At 63.2% G+C, this 20,730-nt stretch overlaps 4 protein-coding genes across 12 annotated transcripts; 1 reads left to right on the top strand and 3 right to left on the bottom strand.

The window, feature by feature from the left end:
• Positions 1–113: 113 nt before the first annotated feature.
• Positions 114–1,560, bottom strand: Rex1bd (required for excision 1-B domain containing). The gene is made up of 5 exons (XM_090334649.1): positions 1,456–1,560; positions 1,294–1,376; positions 1,006–1,210; positions 642–724; positions 114–321 (listed from the first exon to the last, which is right to left on the bottom strand). Exons 1-5 carry the CDS (start codon positions 1,513–1,515, stop codon positions 249–251), a joined length of 504 nt encoding a protein of 167 aa, XP_090190775.1. The 5' UTR covers positions 1,516–1,560; the 3' UTR covers positions 114–248.
• A 687-nt stretch (positions 1,561–2,247) lies between these two features.
• Positions 2,248–3,952, bottom strand: Uba52 (ubiquitin A-52 residue ribosomal protein fusion product 1). Of its 2 annotated transcripts, none has more exons than XM_090334684.1 (4): positions 3,870–3,952; positions 2,854–2,964; positions 2,647–2,733; positions 2,248–2,534 (listed from the first exon to the last, which is right to left on the bottom strand). In XM_090334684.1, the coding sequence occupies exons 2-4, from the start codon at positions 2,954–2,956 to the stop codon at positions 2,338–2,340; spliced, it is 387 nt and encodes a 128-aa protein (XP_090190810.1). In that variant the 5' UTR covers positions 2,957–2,964; positions 3,870–3,952; the 3' UTR covers positions 2,248–2,337. The 2 variants fall into 2 exon arrangements, with proteins under 2 accessions (XP_090190810.1, XP_090190819.1); XM_090334693.1 differs by having other exon boundaries at positions 3,861–3,906.
• Positions 3,953–4,573: 621 nt separating this feature from the next.
• Kxd1 (KxDL motif containing 1) lies at positions 4,574–11,567 on the bottom strand. Of its 4 annotated transcripts, none has more exons than XM_090334519.1 (6): positions 11,459–11,567; positions 8,632–8,756; positions 7,484–7,636; positions 6,419–6,465; positions 5,205–5,365; positions 4,574–5,003 (listed from the first exon to the last, which is right to left on the bottom strand). In XM_090334519.1, the coding sequence occupies exons 2-6, from the start codon at positions 8,730–8,732 to the stop codon at positions 4,590–4,592; spliced, it is 876 nt and encodes a 291-aa protein (XP_090190645.1). In that variant the 5' UTR covers positions 8,733–8,756; positions 11,459–11,567; the 3' UTR covers positions 4,574–4,589. The 4 variants fall into 4 exon arrangements, with proteins under 4 accessions (XP_090190645.1, XP_090190636.1, XP_090190655.1 ...); XM_090334510.1 differs by lacking the exon at positions 11,459–11,567 and adding an exon at positions 10,925–11,020; XM_090334529.1 differs by lacking the exon at positions 11,459–11,567 and adding an exon at positions 9,031–9,273.
• Positions 11,568–11,985: 418 nt separating this feature from the next.
• Fkbp8 (FKBP prolyl isomerase 8) lies at positions 11,986–20,102 on the top strand. Of its 5 annotated transcripts, none has more exons than XM_090334432.1 (9): positions 11,986–12,201; positions 15,637–15,945; positions 17,632–17,801; positions 17,886–17,974; positions 18,130–18,350; positions 18,494–18,666; positions 18,997–19,074; positions 19,178–19,309; positions 19,669–20,102. In XM_090334432.1, exons 2-9 carry the CDS (start codon positions 15,657–15,659, stop codon positions 19,753–19,755), a joined length of 1,239 nt encoding a protein of 412 aa, XP_090190558.1. In that variant the 5' UTR covers positions 11,986–12,201; positions 15,637–15,656; the 3' UTR covers positions 19,756–20,102. The 5 variants fall into 5 exon arrangements, with proteins under 5 accessions (XP_090190558.1, XP_090190584.1, XP_090190549.1 ...); XM_090334458.1 differs by lacking the exon at positions 11,986–12,201 and adding an exon at positions 14,251–14,358 and having other exon boundaries at positions 18,133–18,350; XM_090334423.1 differs by lacking the exon at positions 11,986–12,201 and adding an exon at positions 14,251–14,358.
• The last annotated feature ends 628 nt before the right edge of the window (positions 20,103–20,730 follow it).

Genomic DNA, 20,730 nt, shown 5'->3' with positions numbered 1-20,730 from the left:
CGCACACTTGTGTACACGTTCTCTCCAGGGTCTGCTCCTAACAAACCCGGTGTTCTTGGAGCGGGGCAGAGGTCCTCCACAGCCCCCAGCACAGATGGCAAGGACGCCAGCAGTAGAGGAAGAGCTTTATTAGGGCACGGGCTGAGGCAGAGTCCCGGGGCACGACCTCGGCCAGCTGGCGGTCAGGCCTGGGCCGGCCGCGCCGGCCTCATTTCCCCTTTCCCTCGGCTGTCTCCAGGGACCCGCCATCACTCGGCAGATTCCGCATCCAACCTGAGGTCCTGCAGAACTTCGCTGATGGCTTCCATGGTTTTAATTACCCTACAAGAGCGGATGGGAACTATAAATAAACCCAGATGGGCCGAATTAGTCGCCGCTGCGCAGCTCGCTTGGAGAGGGCTGCGGGGGGAGCCCCGGGCCCTCCCGCCTGCCAACCCTCAGGCAGCACCCGCGGGCGGGGGAGGGGCGCGCGCGGGGACCGGGCTGGGGCGTGCCCAGGGCGGCCTGGCACGTGTGCGGCCGCGTGCCACACCCACGGGGGTTAGGACGAGGCCCGCGCGCACAGGGCCTGCGTGGGCCCGGCTGGGGGCGCCAGTGGATGCGCTGCAGACCCCGGGGGCGGGCGGGGGCCCTGCGCTCACTTGGTTTTCAGCCGATGCGCCTGCTCAGTGTCCTCCCGTCCTCCGGTCAGCTCGGGCGTCCCCAGCAGCTGCAGCTGGGCCACCTAGTGGGGAGAACAGTAGTGGGCAATGGGGGGGGGGGTCACCGGGCAGCGGCCGCTCCGGAGGGGCGGGGCCGCGCGTTGAGCACGCCGGGGAGGTGAGGAGACCGGGTCAATTCCGAGGCGGCTCGGATTGGCTGTAGGGGCGGAGTGGGCGGGGCCCCGAGCCCGCAGGAATAAGGGGCGCCAGGCGGGGAGGAGGTGCACCTGGGGAGGGGTCCCCGGATGGGAGGAGCCGGCGGGGTGGGGGAGCCCGAAGGCCCCGCGGAGGGGCGGGGGCTCACCACGGCCAGGCGCGTCTGCTCCAGCTGCTGCAGGCTGCGCACGTGGCCGGCGAGCAGCGGCTGCGCGCGGGGCCCCGACAGCTCGGCCTCCACCGCCAGCACCTCCCGCGAGGCGGCGGCGAAGGCCTGGGTCACCTCGTGCACGGCGCTGCGGTAGCGCGGGAAGTCGTAGTGCGGGCCGCTGCGCAGGTACTCGCGGTGGGCGCTGCGGGAGACGCGGTCGTGAGCCCGCGGCCCGGCGCCTGCCGCCCCGCCCGCCGGCCCCCCGGCCTGCCGGCGCGCACTCACCTCTCCAGCCGGCGGAAGGCCTGCGCGCGCTCAGCCTGCAGCTGCAGGATGCGCCGCACCAGCGTCCGGAGCGGGGCCTCCTTCTGCGGGGCGGAGTTCACGCGGAGGGTGAGGCCGGCGCCCCGCGCCCCCCGCGGCCCGCCCCGCGCCCCCCTCACCTACCCAGGGCCAGGCCGGCTCGCCTCCCGGCGAGGCGGGGACGACGGCCGCGGCTGCGATCATGACTGCGCACTGGGGCCACGCGCCGGGCGCGGCCGGCCGAGGACGCAGCGCCGCCTGCAGGCCAGGAGGACCGCCGGGCGGGGGCGCACGCGGCGAGGCCCCGCGCCCGCCAGCTGCCGGCCAGCAAAGGAGGAAGAACACATAGTCTTGGGTCCAATTCGGGGCTTGAACTCAAGGCCTGGGCCGCCTTCGTTTTTCTGCACAAGGCTGGCGCTCTGTTCTGGCTGCAGTGGCACCTATGGATTCTGTATTTAATACAGAGCAGGCTCATTTTCCTGCTCGGGCTAGGGTTGAATTGTGATCTGCAGGTCCCATCCTTCAGGGTTGAGCCTAGAGCAGCCTTAAGTTTGACCTGTACAGACCCTGGGCACCCAAGCTCATCCCAGAATGAACCACAAGTAAGATGCTTGGTTCCAACCCCAAGCACATTTAGGGTAACTTCCATGTCCACTGCAGACCTCCCAGACCTGCGGGGCCCAGCTCCTCTGGCCTCCACAATGCATGATCCATCACTCCACTGATGGCCACAGGGTTTATCTGGCTCCACGCACAGACACACCAAGTGCCAAATGAGACCCCACTCTGCCCAAAGCAGGACCCTGCCTGCGTTCCCCGTGTCACAGGTCTGCCCCACACTCTGTCCACAGCACCCCAACAGGAGCAAGGTGACACCAGAGGATGGGGAGACCCAGCTTCGGCCCCTCCCCCCACAGACCAGGCAATGGACACCAGTTACTGCTCCAGTCTAGGTAAGGGAAACTTTATTTAGGCGGTGGGCACGGGGCTGGCAGAGGCCGCCCTGGCCCTCGGTGGCGGCCAGCTTTACTTGACCTTCTTCTTGGGGCGGAGGTTGTTGGTGTGGCCGCACTTCTTCTTGCGGCAGTTGACAGCACGGGGGTGCAGGCGAGCATAGCACTTGCGGCAGATCATCTTGTCACAGTTGTACTTCTGTGCCAGTTGGCGCAGGGAGGGCTCGATGATGCCACCTCGGAGACGGAGCACCAAATGCAGGGTAGACTCTGTGGACAGTAAGAGGCACTGAGCCACACTCCCAGCCAGCCTGGGTCATTTGAAGCCCACCAGCTGGTGACCAGGCATTACTGGCTACCTGGCCTAGTCCCCACCCTGTACCTTTTTGGATGTTGTAGTCTGAGAGGGTACGCCCATCCTCCAGCTGCTTGCCAGCAAATATCAGCCGCTGCTGGTCAGGTGGGATGCCTGCAGGGAAGCAGAGGGTCAGTCGAGGGGAGTGGCTCCCCAGAGGGAGATGACCCACTCCACCCTACACCCTGAGGGAGCCAAGGGCTCCCGGGAGATAGTCCATCCCAAGCCACTCACCCTCCTTGTCCTGGATTTTGGCTTTGACATTCTCGATGGTGTCACTGGGCTCGACCTCAAGAGTGATGGTCTTGCCCGTGAGGGTCTTCACGAAGATCTGCATGGCTGCGTCTGCAGGGAGCACTGGAGAGTGAGACCTTTAACCCTCCAGCCCACCCACCCCACTCTGAGGCATGCAGCCTAATAAGGGCCTCTACCTTACTCTTGAGAAGCCACCAATGGAGGCACTAAATGCTTCTTGCTTGCTCCCCAAAAACCTCAAGCCATATTGGGGGCCTGAACCCAGGTCTCTGGGCTCAAGGCTAGCACTCTACCACTTGGGCCGTAGCCCAGCCCCACTCCTGGCCCTTTGTTAATGTGGTGCTGACGAATGGATTCCAGGGCAAGCTGGGCAGGCTTATTTCTACGCCAATACTGGCGTATTGGGCCACGAACCTCAGAACTGTGACTGAAGACCGACGGATCTACCACCTGAAACAGCTCCACTGCTAGGAGTTAACTGGGTTTTCCTAGAACCTCGACCCTCAGCCTCCTGAGTGGTCAGGACGGCAGGCGCGGGGCTCGGTGCCTGTGCTGGACCGCTAGATCACGCCCTAAGGTCACATGCCCCATTTCGCCTTCCTGCCCAGGCCGCTTGTCGCCTCTGCTGCAGCCTCACGCGCACCCAGAGCCCTGGAGGGGAGCGGGTACGGCCCTGTGGGGGCCCGGCCTCGATCGTGGCGGGAGAGCCAGAAAAGGGCAAGGCCGGAGCGACGCGGCTGCCTCCTAACGCCCCGGGGCCCGCCATGGAGGGCGGAACTGGGACGCAGGGACGTTCACTACGGGGCCCGGGCCCAGCCTCCCCGCCAACTCGACCCGCCCGGGCCCCCACCCCGGACTCCGGGCCCCGCCGCGGCCCCGCGCGCCCGGCAGCCTCCCTGCCTGCCCCGGCCGCCCTCCCCCGCCCCCCGGGGCCGCGAGGCGCTCCGCGGCCCGCACCCGGCCCGGCGCGACCCCGCAAGACCTACGCCACCGACCCGCTCGGCCGCAGGGTGGATGAGAAAGAGGGCGGCGGAAGCGGAAACCGCCGGCTCCCCGCCGAGGGCGCCTGCGCACGGCGGACGCCCCGCCCGCGCGTCACAATCCGCGCCGGCGCCCGGCCCCGCCCCGCCCCGCCCTCGGGGCGCCGGATTGGCGGCCGTCCGGCCGGGGGCGGGGCGTGCGCGGCGACCCACGCCAGGCCCCGCCCCGCCCGCCGGGCCCCGCCCGCCGCCGGACCCCGCCGCCGGACCCCGCCGCTGGCCGAGGCCCGGGAGCCCCGCGGGCCGGGGGGCAGCCGGCTCCGGACGCCGGCTCGGGGCGGCGCCTGCGGGACCGGGGCGGGCGCGGCCCGGACGCGGAGGGAGCGGCTGGAGGGGGACAGCCAGACTTCCGGGAGCTCCGCTGGAGCCCTGGCCAGGGCTGGTGGGCGATGGGCAGAGGCCCTGTCTCCTCCCCGCCCCGCCGCGCGTGGATCCCGCCGAGCTCCAGCACCCGGCTGCTCCCCAGCCCAGCAGTGTGAGCCTGCGGCTCATGGAGCTTGACCCGAAGGCCTGGGCGCCGTCAAGAGCGGGCGCTCTCCCCGCTGAGCCACAGCTCCACTCCCGGCTTCTTGCTGCGGGCTGCCGCGGCTCCCAACAGGGCCCACAACCTGCGCTCCACGCCCGAGGGAAGGAAGCCACAGCGGAGGACCAAATTCCCTTTCTGAGAACAGTCTTTTATTGATAACTCCTCACCAGCATCTGTAAACATCTGGTACAAAAATATTCCCTTAAATTCTTTTCCACAGTGGCTCCAGAAACCCCCAAGATTCCTGCCAGGCCCTTTGGGGTCTGTGCTCTGCTCATAGAAGCACAGGCCTCAACACTCAGGGCTAAGTCGCTCGCTTTCCCTCCATCTAGAACCTTCCATCTGCCCTGGAGTCCTGATAGGTACCAACTGGAGAAAAGGCTGGATACTTTTGTCAAAGCGAGGGACTGGGAAGCCAGGTTAGTGCAGAGCAGCGGCAGCTGGCGCTGGTCTCTGGAGCCTTCGGAGCACTGCAGGTTCTGTGTGCCTGGCCCGCAGCTCCAGTTCTGTGTGCCTGGCCCGCAGCTCCAGCCAGGCGAGGGAGCCCAGGCATGGCTCCAGACCTACAGAAGAGAGGCATTCGGAGCAGGAAAAGAAGGGAATGGGGCCCCCAGGAGCCTCACACCCTCGGAAGGGAGCCCTGGGTGGCAGAGCTGATGAGGGTCACTGCCAGCCATCTGGGGGCCCAGAGTAGGCTACTGTCCTGCCATTTCCTCCTCATCTGTCTGGCTGTGGCCATTGAGGGCAGGGGAGCCAGGCCGTACGTGGGACAGGTCCTCGAAGCCAGGGCTGAGGGCAGGCGAGATGGCATCAGGGCTGGTGTCGCAGGAGCCGGTGCTCTGCTCCGAGGTGGCGATGGTGGTGGTGATGCTGGGGGGGATGGGGTCGTCCTCATCGTCCTCCAGGAGGGGTGCCTCTGGGATGTCTGCCGGAGGCCCAGGGCATGGGTCATGCACACGCAACCTCACCCTCGAGCCTGCTGGTGGGCTCTGGCACTTGAGGTACGCCCCAGCCCTGTTACTTTTATTTTTTATTTTATTTATTTATTTATTTTTTTGCCAGTCCTGGGCTTGAGCTCAGGGCCTGAGCACTGTCCTTGGACTTTCTCAAGGCTAGAGCTCTACCACTTGAGCCTCAGCACCACTTCTGGCTTTTTTCTATGTATGTGGTACCGAGGAGTCGAACCCGGGTCTTCGTGCATGCTAGGCAAGCACTTTAACCACTAGGCCAAACTCTCGGCCCCCCTGTTACTTTTTAGATGGAGTTGAGTTTTTGCCCGAGTCTGGCTGGAGGACACTACTCATCAGGGGAAACTGAGGCCCAGTTGTGGCAGGCAATCTTTCGGGGTTAACAAGAATAGGGTCCAGTGTCAGGCACAACTACTACTGCAACCCCAGAACTGGGGAGGCTGAGGCAGGGGGGCTGCCGGTGAGCTCCTGTGGCCTTACACGTGCCAGGGCCTGGGGTGAGCCAGTGTGGACCCAGTCTCCATGTCCCAGCCCCTGCTCCACAGGCCAGGAACCCCAGCTCTGAATGCCAGTGACCCAGGGGTTCATACTCCCCACGGCTGATGGGACCACGGCAGAGGGGCCACTCTGGGGATGGCAGAAGCCAGGGGCATGTGCTCGTGTGCGCACGTGCGTGTGTGTCCTGGGATGGCAGGTGCCGAGTATGTGTGAGCAGCTGGAAGCTGGGAATTCTGCTCCTGGCTCTGTCCTTCCTTGGAGGTGCCTCACTGCATCTGCCATAATGTCACCTGTCCTCTGGCACCAGGTGCCCCCCACCAGTGGCTGTAGACCAAGGCCTGGGTGGGGGGGATCACACGCTCAAGGGGAGTAGAATTATTCTCAGGCCACACTCAGCCTCCCCATGGGGCACGGGGGTAGGCAGGCGTGGCCCCATGCCCTCCCTGCTCTCCCAGGTTCGCCAGCTGCTGGAGCAGGCCTGGCCCCAGGCAGAGGTGCTGGGCGGCACTTACGGCTGAAGGCCTCCGGATGCTGCCTGACCAGTTTTCCCTTCAGTGCCCTGCAGGGAAGGAAGGGACAGGCTAGACGCGTCTGCCTCTGGCAGAGCCCTGCCTACCTGCCCAGTCTTCACTTCTGTCTGGACATCCCAGGCTGCCGTCCCCGCAGGTGACCTGGTGGGGACCCTCCTCCCCCACGACGCCTTCACCATCCCCTCCTTATTCGGCGTCTCCGGGCCCCTCATGCTCACAGCTCTTCCCCTGGGAGACCCCTAGCCTCAGGCTGAGGCCCACCAGCAGGGAGAGGCGCCAGGTTCTGCACCTCACACCCCAACTCCTGGAACGAGTTATCCTGAACACACAGGGTTTGTTTGGGCTCTAACTTTCCAGAGTGCAGCTGCTTCCTGTGTTTACAGAGCCTGGCGGGGGGGGGGGGGGGGGGGGAGGGGGTCTGGAGCGCAGCCCCCTGCCCTCCACTCGGCTATCTGCACCTTGGAGAATGTGGGTGCCCAGTGGGTGCTGTGGGCTTGCTTCCCCTGAGGTTACTGTGGGGGAGGGAGGTCGACTTGTGTGGAGCCCATGACGTGAGCTGGGGCCCAGCCTGTGTGCTGCATGTGTGCTGGTCATCTCGGCTACTCGGTGAGGGCCAGGCCAGCCTGAGCCCAGAACCCCAGTGAGGATGAGGGAGGGGGGCCCCCCTTCCCTCACACACCCTCCTGAGACGCCCCAGTGTGACTAAGGCAGAAGACCAGTGATACCCATGGACAAGGTTTGGCATGGGCTGCCGACTGTGGCAGCCTTGATGGGGTCTCCAGAGCCTCTGGCACTGTGGGGGCCAGAAGCTAGAGGAACCCACGAGCCTGGCAGCCGGGTCTGTTTCCTTCCCAGTGTGGAGAATGAATTCCAGAGCCCCTCCGGCCTCCGGAGAGGCGGCCTGAGTGTGGGCCCAGCTTCCCTGCCTCCAGTGCAGTTTCTATCTCAGAGCCAGGGTGCCTGGGCACCCCATTGTGCAGTGAAGCCATGAGCACGGACCAGCTGGGGGGTGGAGCCAGTGCAGGGGCAGGGCGGTGCCGTGCTCACCTGATCCTGCGGAAGATGCTGTCCAGGTCCCGCTTCATCTCCACGAGGGTCCGTGTGTGGTGCAGGAAGCGCTCGTTCATCTGCTGCAGGCGGGCGCTGGACAGGCTGTTGAAGTTCAGCAGCATCTCATTGGTCTTCTCGAAGCGGTCCAGCCTGGAGGCAGAGCCCATGTGAGCCTTGCCCTCCCTCCAGACCTCCCTCCCTGCCCGCCTCTCCTCCAGTCTTGGCGTGTGCCATCCCGTGGCCTACAGATGTGGACTCATCGTCCCAGAAACCTAGCCAACTCCTTTTCCCACTTAGACACCCTGCTCCCGAGTACCCTATGTGTGATCTGGGTCTTAGATGCGTCCCAAAGGCCCATCAACTGAAGGCCTGGTCACCAGCCTATGGCCTTTCCAGAGATGGTGAGCTCTGGAGGCCGGGACCTTGGAGAGGACATTGGGGATACAGCCCCCTGCCCTCACTGTGCCTCGAGGAGAGCAGTAACCTCAGCGCTGGCTCCCAATGTGGGGATAGGCCATGCAGGCGCAGGCCTGACAAACAGCCAAACCCTGAGCCACAGCAAGCAGCCTGGGGTCCTTTGAGTGAGGCCAAAGGAGGGACACATGGCCTCGCTGCACCCAGCACTGACGCTGGAGCCAGGTCTGACCTCAAAGAACCAGACGGTGAATCACCTGCCTATGAGGCCCTGGGTTCTGTCCCCAGCCCCCAGGACAGAGGCCAGTGGATTTGGGATTTCCTTCTGTAGGGCCACAGTGGGTCCCAGCGCCCCCAGGCTGGGCTGGGCTGGAATTACATGAGTCCTCTGTGGCCAGGTGCCCAGTCCCAGCAAGGGCAAGGAGCCCCCAGGCTTCTGGGGGTCAGCTCCATGGCTCCCAGATCGGGGAGAGCTGGACAGGGCTCAGGGCAGGCGGGCTCTTCCCCGCCCCAGCCATCTGCAGAGCGGCTGTCCCAGCCAGCCTGTCCCCAGTCCAGTCCAGGCCACGCTGCCCAGCCAGGAAACCATGAGCACTCGAGGTGGCCAGCTGGCTGACTTGCTCACTTCCTCTGCAAGTGTGGCCTGGCCTGGGAAAGCGGCGTGAGAATGAGCGCCCTGGGGACAGGGAAAGCCCTCTGTGCCTTGGTGGCATCCCTGCATCCCTGCTCACATGTTCTTCTGGGCAAGGATGATGGCATCAACGTCCTCCGCGTTCACCATGCTCAGGACACGGCTGCAGAAGAGCCTTGAGGCAGAGTCTGGGGCATCCATCTCCTCTTCCTCCTCCTCCACTGCCTGAAATGAGGCCGCCGGGGACTGTGGTGAGCCCACACGGGGCCCCTGAAAACCTGCCACCTGAGCCTTGGCTTGCCATGGGGGTGCTTGAGAGCTAAAAGGGGTCACACCGGGCTGGGCTGCAAGTCCATGGCCAGTTCTTACCTACCAAACACAAGGGCTTGGTTCCCCTCTGAACCCTGCAAAGAACAGCTGGTGAAAGTAAGAGGGGTCCTATGTACCACCCACCCAACCCACAGCCCCCCTGCAGAAACTGGGCATGAGTGGCTCCCACCTGTGCCCCGGCTGCCCAGGATGTGGGGATCTGGGTAGCACCTTCAGCCAGCCTAGGCAGGAAAGTTGGTGAAACTATTTCCAATTAACTACCAAAAAAGAAGTGAAGCTGTAGCTCAAGTGACACAGCAGGCATCAAAAAAAAACCCCAAAAACATCTGTTGTGTTGCACAGGCTGTGCTGGAACCTGTCCTGCCTCTGCACACACACACACACACACACACACACACACACACACACACACACACACACACACACACACACACACACACACACACACACACACACACACACACACACACACACACACACACACACACACACACACACACACACCCCAGCGCCAGCATCACTGGCGTGGCTGCCGTGCCCACTTTGGGTCACTTCTTGTCTTCACTGGCTCTGGGTGCACCTCCTCCTGGGACTCCTGTGGTGGTCAATGGACCCCTTTGCAGGTGCCAGTGCCAGGAGGGCAGGGTTGGACCCACCCTCAGAGCTGCTGGGCCCAGGACTGGCAAGGATAGACAACAAACCCAACTGTGAAACCTCGCCTCCCACACTATCAAGAATTCCAGGCGTGCTCAGCTAGGCTGTGGGGCTGGCACCCAGCCGGCTCTGCCCTTCCCAGCTGCCCTGGCACAGCCAGGATCAGCCACGGCTGGAGGGGCCGTCACGGCCTGACCCTCAGGACTCTGCTTGCCTCAGGCTGCACACATTTATTTGGTAGGTCATGGGACTTGAACTCTGGGCCTGAGTGTTATCCCTGAGCTCTTCAACTCAAAGCTCCCACCCTACCCCTTGAGTCATTGCACCACTTCCGGTTTTCTGGTGGCGATAAGTCTCACGGATTTTAGTGTCCGGGGTAGCTTTGAACCACGACCGTCAGATCTCAGCCTCGTGAGTAGCTGGGATTACAGGGGTGACGCACCATGTCTGGCTGCACACATTATTTATTTTGGGGTGCCTGGACTGCTTGGACTCAGGGTGTGTGGTGCTGAGCTTTTCTGCTTAAGACTGGTGCTCAACCACTGCAACCACAGATCCATTTCTAGTTTTTTGGTGGTTGGCGAGAAGAGGCTCAGGGTCTAACCTGTCAGGCTGGCTCTGAATCACCATCCTCAGATCTTAGCGTCCTGAGTAGCTAGGATGACAGAACTGAGCCACTGGCAGCCTGAATACATTTAATGGCCAACAGAAAAGCCTCATTTCCAGTGATTCACATTCACACATAGAAGCTGTAGCGCAGGTAGAGTGGAAGACTTCAGTGAAAAAGCTGAGGGGGCATGCCTTGCCCCAACAGAAATGTGTGCATGTACGCACGCACGCACACACACACACTATCCAGAAGCACAAGATTGGTAGTTCAAGCTCTGCCCCAAATAATATAAACAGCACAAACAACAACAACAACAAAACAGCTAAAAAGGTGGGTCCGTGATAAGAGTGCAAAAAGAAAGAAAGAAACATCCGGGCGTGGTGACTCACGCCTGTCATCCTACTCAAGAGGCTGAGATCTGAGGATCAAGGTTCAAAGCCAGCCTGGGCACAAAAGGACCTGAGACGCTTATCTCCAATTAACCTCTAGAAAACCGGAAGTGGGGCTGTGGCCCAAGGGGTAGGGTCAAAAAGGAAAAAAAACAACTCCAAATACATACAAAAATAGGTAATATCCACCAGATACACAGACAAGAATTTGCAAATGGGGCTTTTCTTCAAAGAACGGTTCCCAGGTGTGAGGACTCGGGGGTTTACATCCACCCTCAACGGCCACTGCCAGGAAGCCTTCCGGGGCCACAGTCACAGGGGCTCTCAGCTTCAAATGCGGGAGCCAGAGGAGGCTGTGTGACCAGGGGTTTCTCCTACTTAGAAAGTGGACAGAAGGACCAAGGTCTCACAGTGCCATCCGGGGACACGGGGGCCTGGCTGGAGACCATGACACCCGGGTCCTCTCCGGCTCCCAGCGCCTCCACAGCCCGCGCAAGGGCTTGCAGTGCAGTCAGGACTGAACGTCCGGGCCTCCCGGGCCCGCAGACTCCGGGCCAAGGTCACACACACGCGTTTCCACGCAGAAACTTTGCCCTCAAGGAGGAACTCGGCCCGGAAGCCCACGCGGGAGGAGGCGGCGCAGGGCCGAGGCCGCGCCCGGGCCCCGCCCCTGCCAGTGGAGAAACTGAGGCACCAGCAGGGCGGCGCTCCGGCCTGGGCACGGGCGGACTCGGCTGCCGCGGCCCGCCCGGGCCCGCGACGAGGGGGGAAACTGAGGCCCGGGCGACGCAGGAGGCCCAGATGTGGGCCGCGCCGCGCCCACCCCACGGCCACCCGGAGGGCGCGCCTGGCCCGACCCGGCCCGACCCGGCCCGGCTCCCCCGCGGCCCCGGGAGCCCCGAGCCCCAGCCCGAACTCAGCCACGGCGTCGGTGGCGGCAGCACCTGCACATCTGGCAGCTTGGCTCACGCTTCCGGGATGGCGTCCGCGCCGCCGTCACGTCATCACGCACAGTGCGTGAGCGCCGTCGCGCGGGGCTACGCCGTTCCCTCGGAGGTCGGCCGGCGTGGGCGAGGGAGGGGGGCGCGGCCGGAAGGGGCGGGGCTGGCGGAGAGCCTCTGTTTGCAAGTGCGTCACAACCAGCAGCCAATCGCGCAGACGCTGGCGCGCACGCGCCGTCCCGCGGCCTCCCGGAAGGAGGCGGCCCGGAGGCCGCGGGGCGGGAGGCCCGGGCCGGGGCCGAGCGGGCGGCCCTTCCCGCTCCCACGGCTCGTCCCCGGGCACGTCCACCGCTCCGCCGGCGTCCTTGTGCCCTTCTCTCCCCTCTCATTTTCGTTTGGGGGCGCGGTTCTTGGGCTTCCCCTCCAGGCTGGAGCTCAACCACCTGGGTCGCTCCTCCACTTGTGGGGTTTTCGGTGGTGAGTGGGAGACCAGAACCCCAGGGACTCGAGGCTCGGCTGCTTCCAGCTTCCTGAGCAGCCGGGACTCGGGGTGCGAGCCGCCGGCAGCCTGGCTGGCGTAGTGTGTTTAGTTTTGTTTATACTCGGCTCTCTCTACCTGAGTTTCTTGCTGGCGGCAGTGATCAAGGCGTTGTTTGCCCCAGTCGTTTTCTGTAACTTCTCATTGCAGTTCTGTAAACAGGAGCGGGTTGTTTTCCAGGGACTATGAACGCACAGGTGTTTATCAGGTGCGTTGTCACCAATGGCTGTATTAGTTACTGGCATGCAACCATCCTCTCTCGAACCAGTGCCTTCTTGATGCTAAAGGTGGTAAATCTCTTCCGCCCAGAGGTTTCCTTGGGCCAGGCACCAATGGCTCACACTTGTCATCCTGGCCTCATGAGCCATACTCAGCCAGTGCTGAGAGAGGGACCCTGCAGATGTGTGCCTTGGCCTGAATGAAGTCCACAGCAGAGGCCCTAGGGGGAGAGACCATGCTTTCTCGTGGTCCTTTCTAGGGTTCTGCTGGACACCACACAACAAGACAGGGACCCTGACTGTGCCCCAATGTCCTGTGCACAGTGACCCGGAAATGTTTCCTTCCTCTGAGTTGCAGGGAGAGGGTATGGCCTGTGTGGACTCTTCTGCCCTGAGCCTGAGTGAGATGGAGGTTGTCCTGGGCTGGGCCAGACCTGCTTGGGTGGGGAAGCCTTCCTTCTCTGGGGAGGATGAGCCAGAGGTGCAGTCAGGATTTATCTGCCAGTGGCTGTGCCACTGACCTCTGTCTGAGGCTGGAGAGGCCATTGGGGGTAGGGCCACCTTGCATCCTGTCTTCTGTCAGATCTGTCACCTAGCTTGCCCTGCTGGGCCTCCTTTTCTTTAGTAAGTGAGAGGTGATAACTGCTGGGAGTTTGGCTTAGTAGTGGAGTGCTTGCCTAGCCTGCACCAAGACCTGGGTCTCAGTACCACATACATAGATATAGCCAGAAGTGGTGCTGTGGCTCAAGTGGTAGAGCTCTAACCTTGGGAAAGCCCAAGGACAGTGCCCAGGTCCTAAGTTCAAGCCCCAGGACTGCCACAAAAAAAAAAGGAAGGTGGTCCCTCGCAGGCTATTCAGGAGACCAATGCAGGAGTTCAAGGCCAACCTGGGAAACATAGTGAGATTGTCTCAAAAGAGAAAAACTGGGCAATAATGTTGCATACCTGTAATCCTAGCTACTCAGGAGCTTGAGAGCTAAGGATCGATCGTGGTTCAGAGCCAGTCCAGGCAGAAAAGATCAGGAAACTCATCTCCAATTAGCCACCAGAAAAAAGTGAGCTTATGGCTCAAGTGGTAAGTAGTACTGAGCAGTGCTAGCTCTGAGCAAGAGTTGAGGGACAGCATCCAGGCTAAACACAGCCAGAGGAGCAGAGGTTGAAGCAAAGTCCACTAGGGGCAGGGAGCAAGCTCTGGAAGCTGAGTTCACGAAAAGATAATCATGGAAGTGTGTGTGGTGGGAGCATGGAGTGAGACCTCTCAGGATCCCCAGTAAGTGCAGATCAGTCAAAGGCTGACCACAGTAACAAGAAAGCAAGCCCAGGAGAGCTCAGGGAGGGCTTCCTGTAGGAGGCAGTGGGAATTGTGATCTAAGAAATTAAGTTAACTCTGAAAGCCAGTGTGTGACTCATGCAATGATTGAGCTCTGAAAGCTGGGCAAAAAAGAGACAAACATCCCAACCTCTACAGCAGGTGCTAGTGACAGTGCCTGTAATCCCAGCTACTCAGGAGGTTTGAGTCTGAAACCAGCCCAAGCTGTGATCACTGGGGATTAGCAGGAAGTGGAGGCGTGGTTCAAGGGGTACAGCGCCATAAAGGTCCGGGTCCCAACCAGGCTCTGAGTTCAAGTCCCAGCAATGGCACACGCCAAACCACATCCACGAACTCCCACACACCGCATCACCCCTGCGCACGCCGGGCGGGCGCCGCCAGCATGCACAAGGCACAGTTGGGGAAACCCTCGTGCCCCAGCCCCTGGGGGCCTTAGGGTCCAGGGTCCCGGGGACTTCGGCGGGCATCTGAAGTCAGGGGACGCTGAAGTCAGCGTTTTCCGGGCAGCCTCGAGCTCTGCGAGCTGGGGTGGGGGCGCCGTCCCGCGGCCGGGTGAGCTCAGCCCCACGCCCCCGCCCCGGTCCTCCCGAGGCTGCTGCGCCTTTAAGAACGCCTCGCCAGGATAAGCAGGAAGGGGGCGGGGCCCGCGCCCGGGACGGACGTGCGTGCCAGCCAATGGGCGCCGCGGTCTCGGCGGCAGCGGCCAATGGCGCGGCGGGGCGGAGCCTGAGGCCGGAGCCCGGGTCCCGAGGCGCGGCGGCCGCGGCTGGGGGCGGGGAGGGGGCGCAGGACCCCAGGCGGGGGTCCCGGACGGCAGGCACGTGTTCCGGGGCGGGTGGGGGCGCCGCGGAGCCCGCGCGGCGGGGGTGCCGGCGGGGGGCGGGGGCCGCGCGGCGGCCGGGGTCGCGGGGCCGCGGGGAGCGGGCGGGGCGCGCGGGGGCCGCGGAGCGGGGGCGCCCGCGGGGTGGGGGGGGTCGGGGCGCGGGCCGGCGGCGGGGGCTTCGCGGGGCGGCGGGGGCCGGGACGCCGCGCCGGGGGGCGCCGGCGGGGCGGGGGGCGCGCGGGGCGGAGGGGGCGCGCGCCGCGCGGGGCATTGTGGGCGGGGGCCGGGGGGAGGGGGCCGGGGTCGGACCCGGAAGCGGCCGGGCAGGTGCGGGCCGGGCCGGGGCGCAGGGCGGGGGCCGGCGTGTGGTCGGGGCGCCCCGCAGGCCCGGGCCGCGGACGGACGGACGGCAGGCCGGGGTCAGGGCCGCCGCTGCCCACGCGGGGGGCGGCCCGGGGCTGAGGGGCGGGGCGGGAGCAGGGGGAGGAGCGGGGTCCCCGCGGGGGGGAGGGGATCTGGGGAGACGTGCGGGGCCTGGTGGGGCAGAGGGTCTGGGGGCGCCGTCGGGCACCCGGGTCGGCGGAGGGTGGGCGTGGGACGGGGGAGAGGCCGGCGGCTCTGCGCCCGCCGGGCCCTCGGGGGAGGGCACCCGTCAGGAGAAGGCAGTGGAAGCTGGAGGTGGGCACTCGGACACCCCGGTGGGCTCGCCGTTTCCTGGGGGCTGCACCCCGGGACCCCGCTCCGAGTCTGCAGTCTGCAGCCCCCACCCGAGGTCCTGCTCCTGGTGGCCGCGCTCCCTGTGTGACCTTGTACCAGTGGCCTTGCCCCTCAGGCCTGGGTTTCCTTTCTGCAGAATGTGGCAGCTGTCCTCTTCCCTGGGTTGCGGCTCTGTAATCCCAGCTGAGAGCTGAGGATCGAGGTTCAGAGCCACCCCCGGCAGGAAAGTCAGCGACTCTTCCATTACTCAGCAAAAAGCAGGAAGTGGAGCTGTGGGTCAAGTAGTAGAGGGCCAGGATTGAATGGAAAAGCCAAAGGAGTGCTCGAAACCCTTCCTTCAGGTCCCCCTGTACGGGCGCACGTGCACACACACAAACATTGAAATAATAATCAACTGAACGCTTAGTGGGGCTCCGGACCTGGTGCTCAGGCTGCTGTGAAGTGGCTGTGTGGAGTTGGGAAACTGAGTCACACAGCGAGCTGAACCAAAGCATGGAGTGGCCATGGGAGAGAATTTCCGGTGGCCTTCTTACCCTCATCTGCTTCTGTCCCCAGGGCCAATTCCCGTCCCCAGCATGGCGTCCTGGGCCGAGCCCACCGATCCTGCTGCCCCACCAGCTGCTGGGGTCCCTCCACTGGAGGACTTTGAGGTCCTGGATGGCGTTGAAGATGCAGAAGGGGAGGAGGAGGAGGAAGAGGAAGAAGAGGATGGGGACTTGAGTGAGCTGCCACCTCTGGAGGACATGGGACAGCCGGCAGTGGAGGAGACTGACCAGCCTGGAGCCCTTGCCCGAGAGTTTCTGGCAGCCATGGAGCCTGAACCAGCCCCCGCCCCAGCCCCAGAGGAGTGGCTAGACATCCTGGGTGAGTGGTGATGGGTCATAAGGGATCCTGGCAGAGGCCCCCCCGCCTCCGCTATCTCCATCTTCTATCTGTGAGAGTTTCAAGTCACACACGGTGAGGATGGTGACTGTTTGACAGAGTGTGGCTCCCGCTCTGTTCTGAATGTGTGTGTGTCATTCTTGCTGTGTCTCCCAGAACAGTTTGTAGCAGCCCAGAGAAGCTGAGTCACCTGCTGAGAGCCACACAGCCAAAAGCTTGTCTTGTTGTCCTGAGATTGTGAGAATCTTGGCTGGGCTGGAACTTGAGGTGGCGGCTCATTCCCAGGCCTTCTCAGGGATAGGGTTTCAGCCCACCCAACCAGGCTGCCAGTCATATTTTTCCTGCTTTGCTTGCACTGCTGTTTGTTCAGTGTGCAGCTGCCATGTGGGTGCTGGGATCACCTGGGGGTGGTGACCCCTGGGTACATAGTGGGAAGGGTCACTTTGGAATGTTTGGGGTGGTACCAGAGCAGCAGGGTAGGGCTCAGTGCCAGGCGCTTGCTTGGTTTACGAAAGGCTTGTGTTCAGCCTGGATTGCACAGCACAAACCAAGAGACCTCCCCTAGGCATGAGAACAACTGTTAATGGCTACTTAATAGCATTGAAAAGTTATATAAAAAGCTTTTTTGTTTTCTCTGCAGTTAGTGAGTGGGTCCTCAGGCTAGTTAGGTTGGCACTCTACCATGGCACATGTTCCCAGCCCAATTCTATACAAAGCGTTGAGTGTCGGTGTGTCACTCCTGGGACTTGAACTCACAGCCTGGGTTTTTAGTGGTCAATTGGAGGTGAGTTTCCTGGGGAATTTTCTGTTATATTTTTTTTTGGGGGGGGGGGTCATCGGGCTTGATCTTTGCCTGGGCGCTGTCCCTGAGCTCTTCAGCTCAAGGCTACTGCCCTACCTTTGAGCCAAGCTGCACTTCCCGTTTTCTAGTGGTTAATTGGAGATAGGAGCCTCAGGTCTTTTTGTGCCCAGGCTGGCTTTGAACCTTGGCCTTGAACCTTTAGTTTTCTGTCTCCCTAGTAGCTAAGATGACAAGAATGAGACTACACTACCGATGCACTTCCAGCTTTTTGCTGGTGAACTGGAGAGAGGTCTCAGGGACTCTCCTGCCCTGCTTGCTCTGATTGGCAGTCCTCAGCTCTCAGTTCTCACTTTGCTAGTGAGGGCAGTGTGTGTGGTGGGTGAGGTGGGCTCTGGGAGTTAGCTTTTGTTTTACCAGGTGTTTCTCTGTGCCTGGCAGGTGTTGCATAAATCCAGCATTGCTGCTGGCAGCGCCCCATATTTCTGTGTATGCTGGGGTAAACTGAGGCCCAGATGCTACCAGGCTGGATTTCGGTATCTGGGGTGTGAATCCGGGCCCCCAAACAGCCACTGTTGCATTGTCAACATTGGTTTTCTGAAGTGGGCAGGGATCCATCCCCCCATTTGCTGAGAGTGCCTCTGGATTTATTGAGGGGATCCTCGTGAAGTGTGACCCCCGGGCCTGTCCTGTTGGGACTGGGGTGTAGCTCCACCCATGGAGGGCACCCAGAGGGCCTTGGGTGCAATCCCAGCCCAGCCCTCAGCCGCCCGGGCAGCCACAGGACGGCCGTTGAGAGGTGCGTAGGTCCTGTCCGAGGGCCTGCAGTGCTGTGGACTGCCCGGTGATGCGGTGTCCGGCCTCGGCAGGCAATGGGCTGCTGAGGAAGAAGACGCTGGTGCCGGGGCCGCCCGGGTCCAGCCGTCCAGCCAAGGGCCAGGTAGTGACCGTGCGCCTGCAGATGTCTCTGGAGAACGGGGCTCGCGTTCAGGAGGAGCCCGAGCTGTCTTTCACGCTGGGCGACTGCGACGTCATCCAGGTGGGGCCAGGCCGGCCGGGCGGGAGGCGTGGGTCCCCTTGGCCTGGGCACCCTTGATCCCTGACCCCACTGCCCAACCCCCAGGCGCTGGACCTCAGCGTTCCGCTCATGGATGTGGGCGAGACGGCCATGGTCACCGCTGACTCCAAGTACTGCTACGGCCCCCAGGGCAGGTGAGAGCCAACGGGACCGCACGCTTGTGTGCCACTGCTGCCCACTCCGCTGCAGCGAGGCCAGGCGGCCCAGGGGGCACAGGCCTGGGGGGGGTCAGGGTGAGGCCCACCCTGCCTCCCAGAGCACCGGTCCCAGCCTGGCCCCCACCTCCTAGCAGGAGCCCCTACATCCCCCCGCACGCAGCCCTGTGTCTGGAGGTCACCCTGAAGACAGCAGTGGATGGGCCGGACCTGGAGATGCTGACCGGCCAGGAGCGAGTGGCCCTGGCCAACCGGAAGCGGGAGTGCGGCAACGCCCACTACCAGCGGGCGGACTTTGTGCTGGCGGCCAACTCCTACGACCTGGCCATCAAGGCCATCACCTCCAGCGCCAAAGGTGACCGCTCCTCCCTGCCCACCGCCAGGGCTGGGCCTTCTGGAACTTTTCCAGACCCTGCCCCAGCAGGGCTGCCTTGGGTGGTGTCCCCACCTGGGCCCTGCGCCTTCCGGGCAGCCTGCAACCAGCACTGTCGCCCCCAGTGGACGTGAGCTTTGAGGAGGAGGAGCAGCTGCTGCAGCTGAAGGTCAAATGTCTGAACAACCTGGCGGCCTCGCAGCTGAAGCTGGACCACTACCGCGCAGCGCTGCGCTCCTGCAGCCTCGTGCTGCAGCACCAGCCGGACAACGTCAAGGCGCTCTTCCGCAAGGGCAAGGTGCGGCCTGGCCACCCTGGGCCCTGTCTCCCCCCCCCCATCCCAACCCCCCCCACGCCCCACCCCTGCCCTCAGGTACCTTGGAGCACAGTGGGGGGCCTCCCTCCCTGGTCTCCCCTGGGGTGGTTTGGTCTCCCACCCCCCCTCCCCTAAGTCCCTGCTGGGTGCAGAGTACTGCGGAGGCTGGGTTTCTGGGAAGTGGAAAGCTTAGGCACACAGAACTGGCCGGGAAGGACACCGGTTTTGGGCACAGTGACTCCTGGCCCTGCCCATCAGCCTCCCGGTCCTCTGGGCCCGGCTGGCGGGCACAGTGCATGTCCTTGCTTACAGGTGCTGGCGCAGCAGGGCGAGTATAGCGAGGCCATCCCCATTCTGAGAGCCGCCCTGAAGCTGGAACCCTCCAACAAGGTGAGCGTCCCTCCTGCCCGGGGTGGGGCTGCCTCTCCTCCCTGGCTTCCCCCGGCTCCAGAGGCCTGGCTCCTCAGCCTGGCCCTGCTGCCCGCCTGCACAGACGATCCACGCAGAGTTGTCAAAGCTGGTGAAGAAGCACGCTGCACAGCGCAGCACGGAGACCGCCCTGTACCGCAAGATGCTGGGAAACCCCAGCCGGCTGCCCGCCAAGTGCCCCGGCAAGGGGGCCTGGGTGAGTGCCCCTGCCTCTGTCCTCGGCCGCCCCGCCCCACTCCGAGGCTGTGGAGATGTGCACATCCCACAAGTCCTAGGGTTTGAACTCTGCGGTTTGGTGCTGTCCCTCAGCCTTTCTGTTTTCAAGGCTAGCACTCTACCCTTTGAGACCCAGTGCCACTCCTGGCTTTTTCTGAAGTTTTGGAGGCAGTCTCACAGACTTTCTTGCAGGGGTGGCTTTGAACTATAATCTTCAGATCTCAGTCTTCTGAGGGGTTGGGCTTTGAGGTCCAATGTGTAGGAGTTTGTCAGGTGGTGGCATTGGGGACTGGGTGTCCACTGTGGCAGACCAGACTGACTGTCTTCCTGTTCCCACAGTCTATTCCATGGAAGTGGCTGTTTGGGGCAACCGCCGTGGCCCTGGGAGGTGTGGCGCTCTCTGTGGTCATCGCTGCCCGGAACTGACCGCCTAGGTGACTGCCATCCTGCGCACACCATGAACCCCCCCCCCCCCCCCCCCCGCTCCCCTACTCCCCCAGGCTCCATGCTCATGCCCTCCCTTGGCTCTATCCCTTTCTGGGCGGGGCAGCCAGGACTGGGCCATGCTGCCAACTAGCGGGAGAGACTGTGCCCAGAGGGGGGGGGCCTTGTCCCTCAGCCCTGGTTCTCTCACCCCCACCCTGGGCTAGGCCTCCCTTGGCTGGCCTCAGTTTCTCTCAGCAGGCCAGGGGCAGCCGCACCCCGCCTGCCCCTCATGCTGCCTGCTGCCCTTCCAGGCTCCCTCTGTGAAATAAAGCCTCCCCCGCACCGCATGTCCGGCTCTTTCCCTGGGGCTGGCCAGACCCGAGAGGCCTGTGCTGCTCCTTGGGCCACATAGCACTGTCCACGGGGCTCAGGGCTAGAGCCTGGCCCAGTACTTGGTGTTTCCCAAGCTCTGTCCCCTTGTGCCGTCCTCAGCCCTGCTAAGGAAAGATGGGGGCCAGGGAAGAAGCAAGGGGCAACAGTGCAGGCAAAAGCCCTCAGATGGGAGACCTTTTAGAGTTGGTGTGCGCAGGCCTGCCACTGGGCCTGGGGGTGGACATGGGCAGTTTACCTGGCCCCATTGGGCTCTCCCTGGATGTCTCCCTGTTGCCACAGTCACAGACGTGAGCCCCTCTTGCTCCTTCTGGAGCACCAAGGCTCCCATGGGCGGGGCCTGCACATGCCAGTGTCCTGATTCCTCTCCTTTCTCCTGTGGAGATGGCCGCTGACTGCCGGGCACGGGCCTGAAGCATCTTTGGTTTTCAGTGTGGGGTAACAGTGTGGCGCAGGCTGGCTTCCAACTGTGGTCCTCAGGTCAGCCTCCTGAGAGCTAGGATTTCAGCTCTGAACCCTGTGCATCCCCCCGCCCCCCCCACAGCGTGATGGGTGGACTGTCCAGTCTTTTAAGAGCTCAGTCTG

Source organism: Megascapheus bottae, chromosome 1 (assembly GCF_031878675.1).
Source record: "Megascapheus bottae isolate mThoBot1 chromosome 1, mThoBot2.hap1, whole genome shotgun sequence".
NCBI lineage: Eukaryota > Metazoa > Chordata > Mammalia > Rodentia > Geomyidae > Megascapheus > Megascapheus bottae.
Note: the sequence above shows the minus strand (reverse complement) of the source record. Positions and strands in the feature narration are given on the sequence as shown.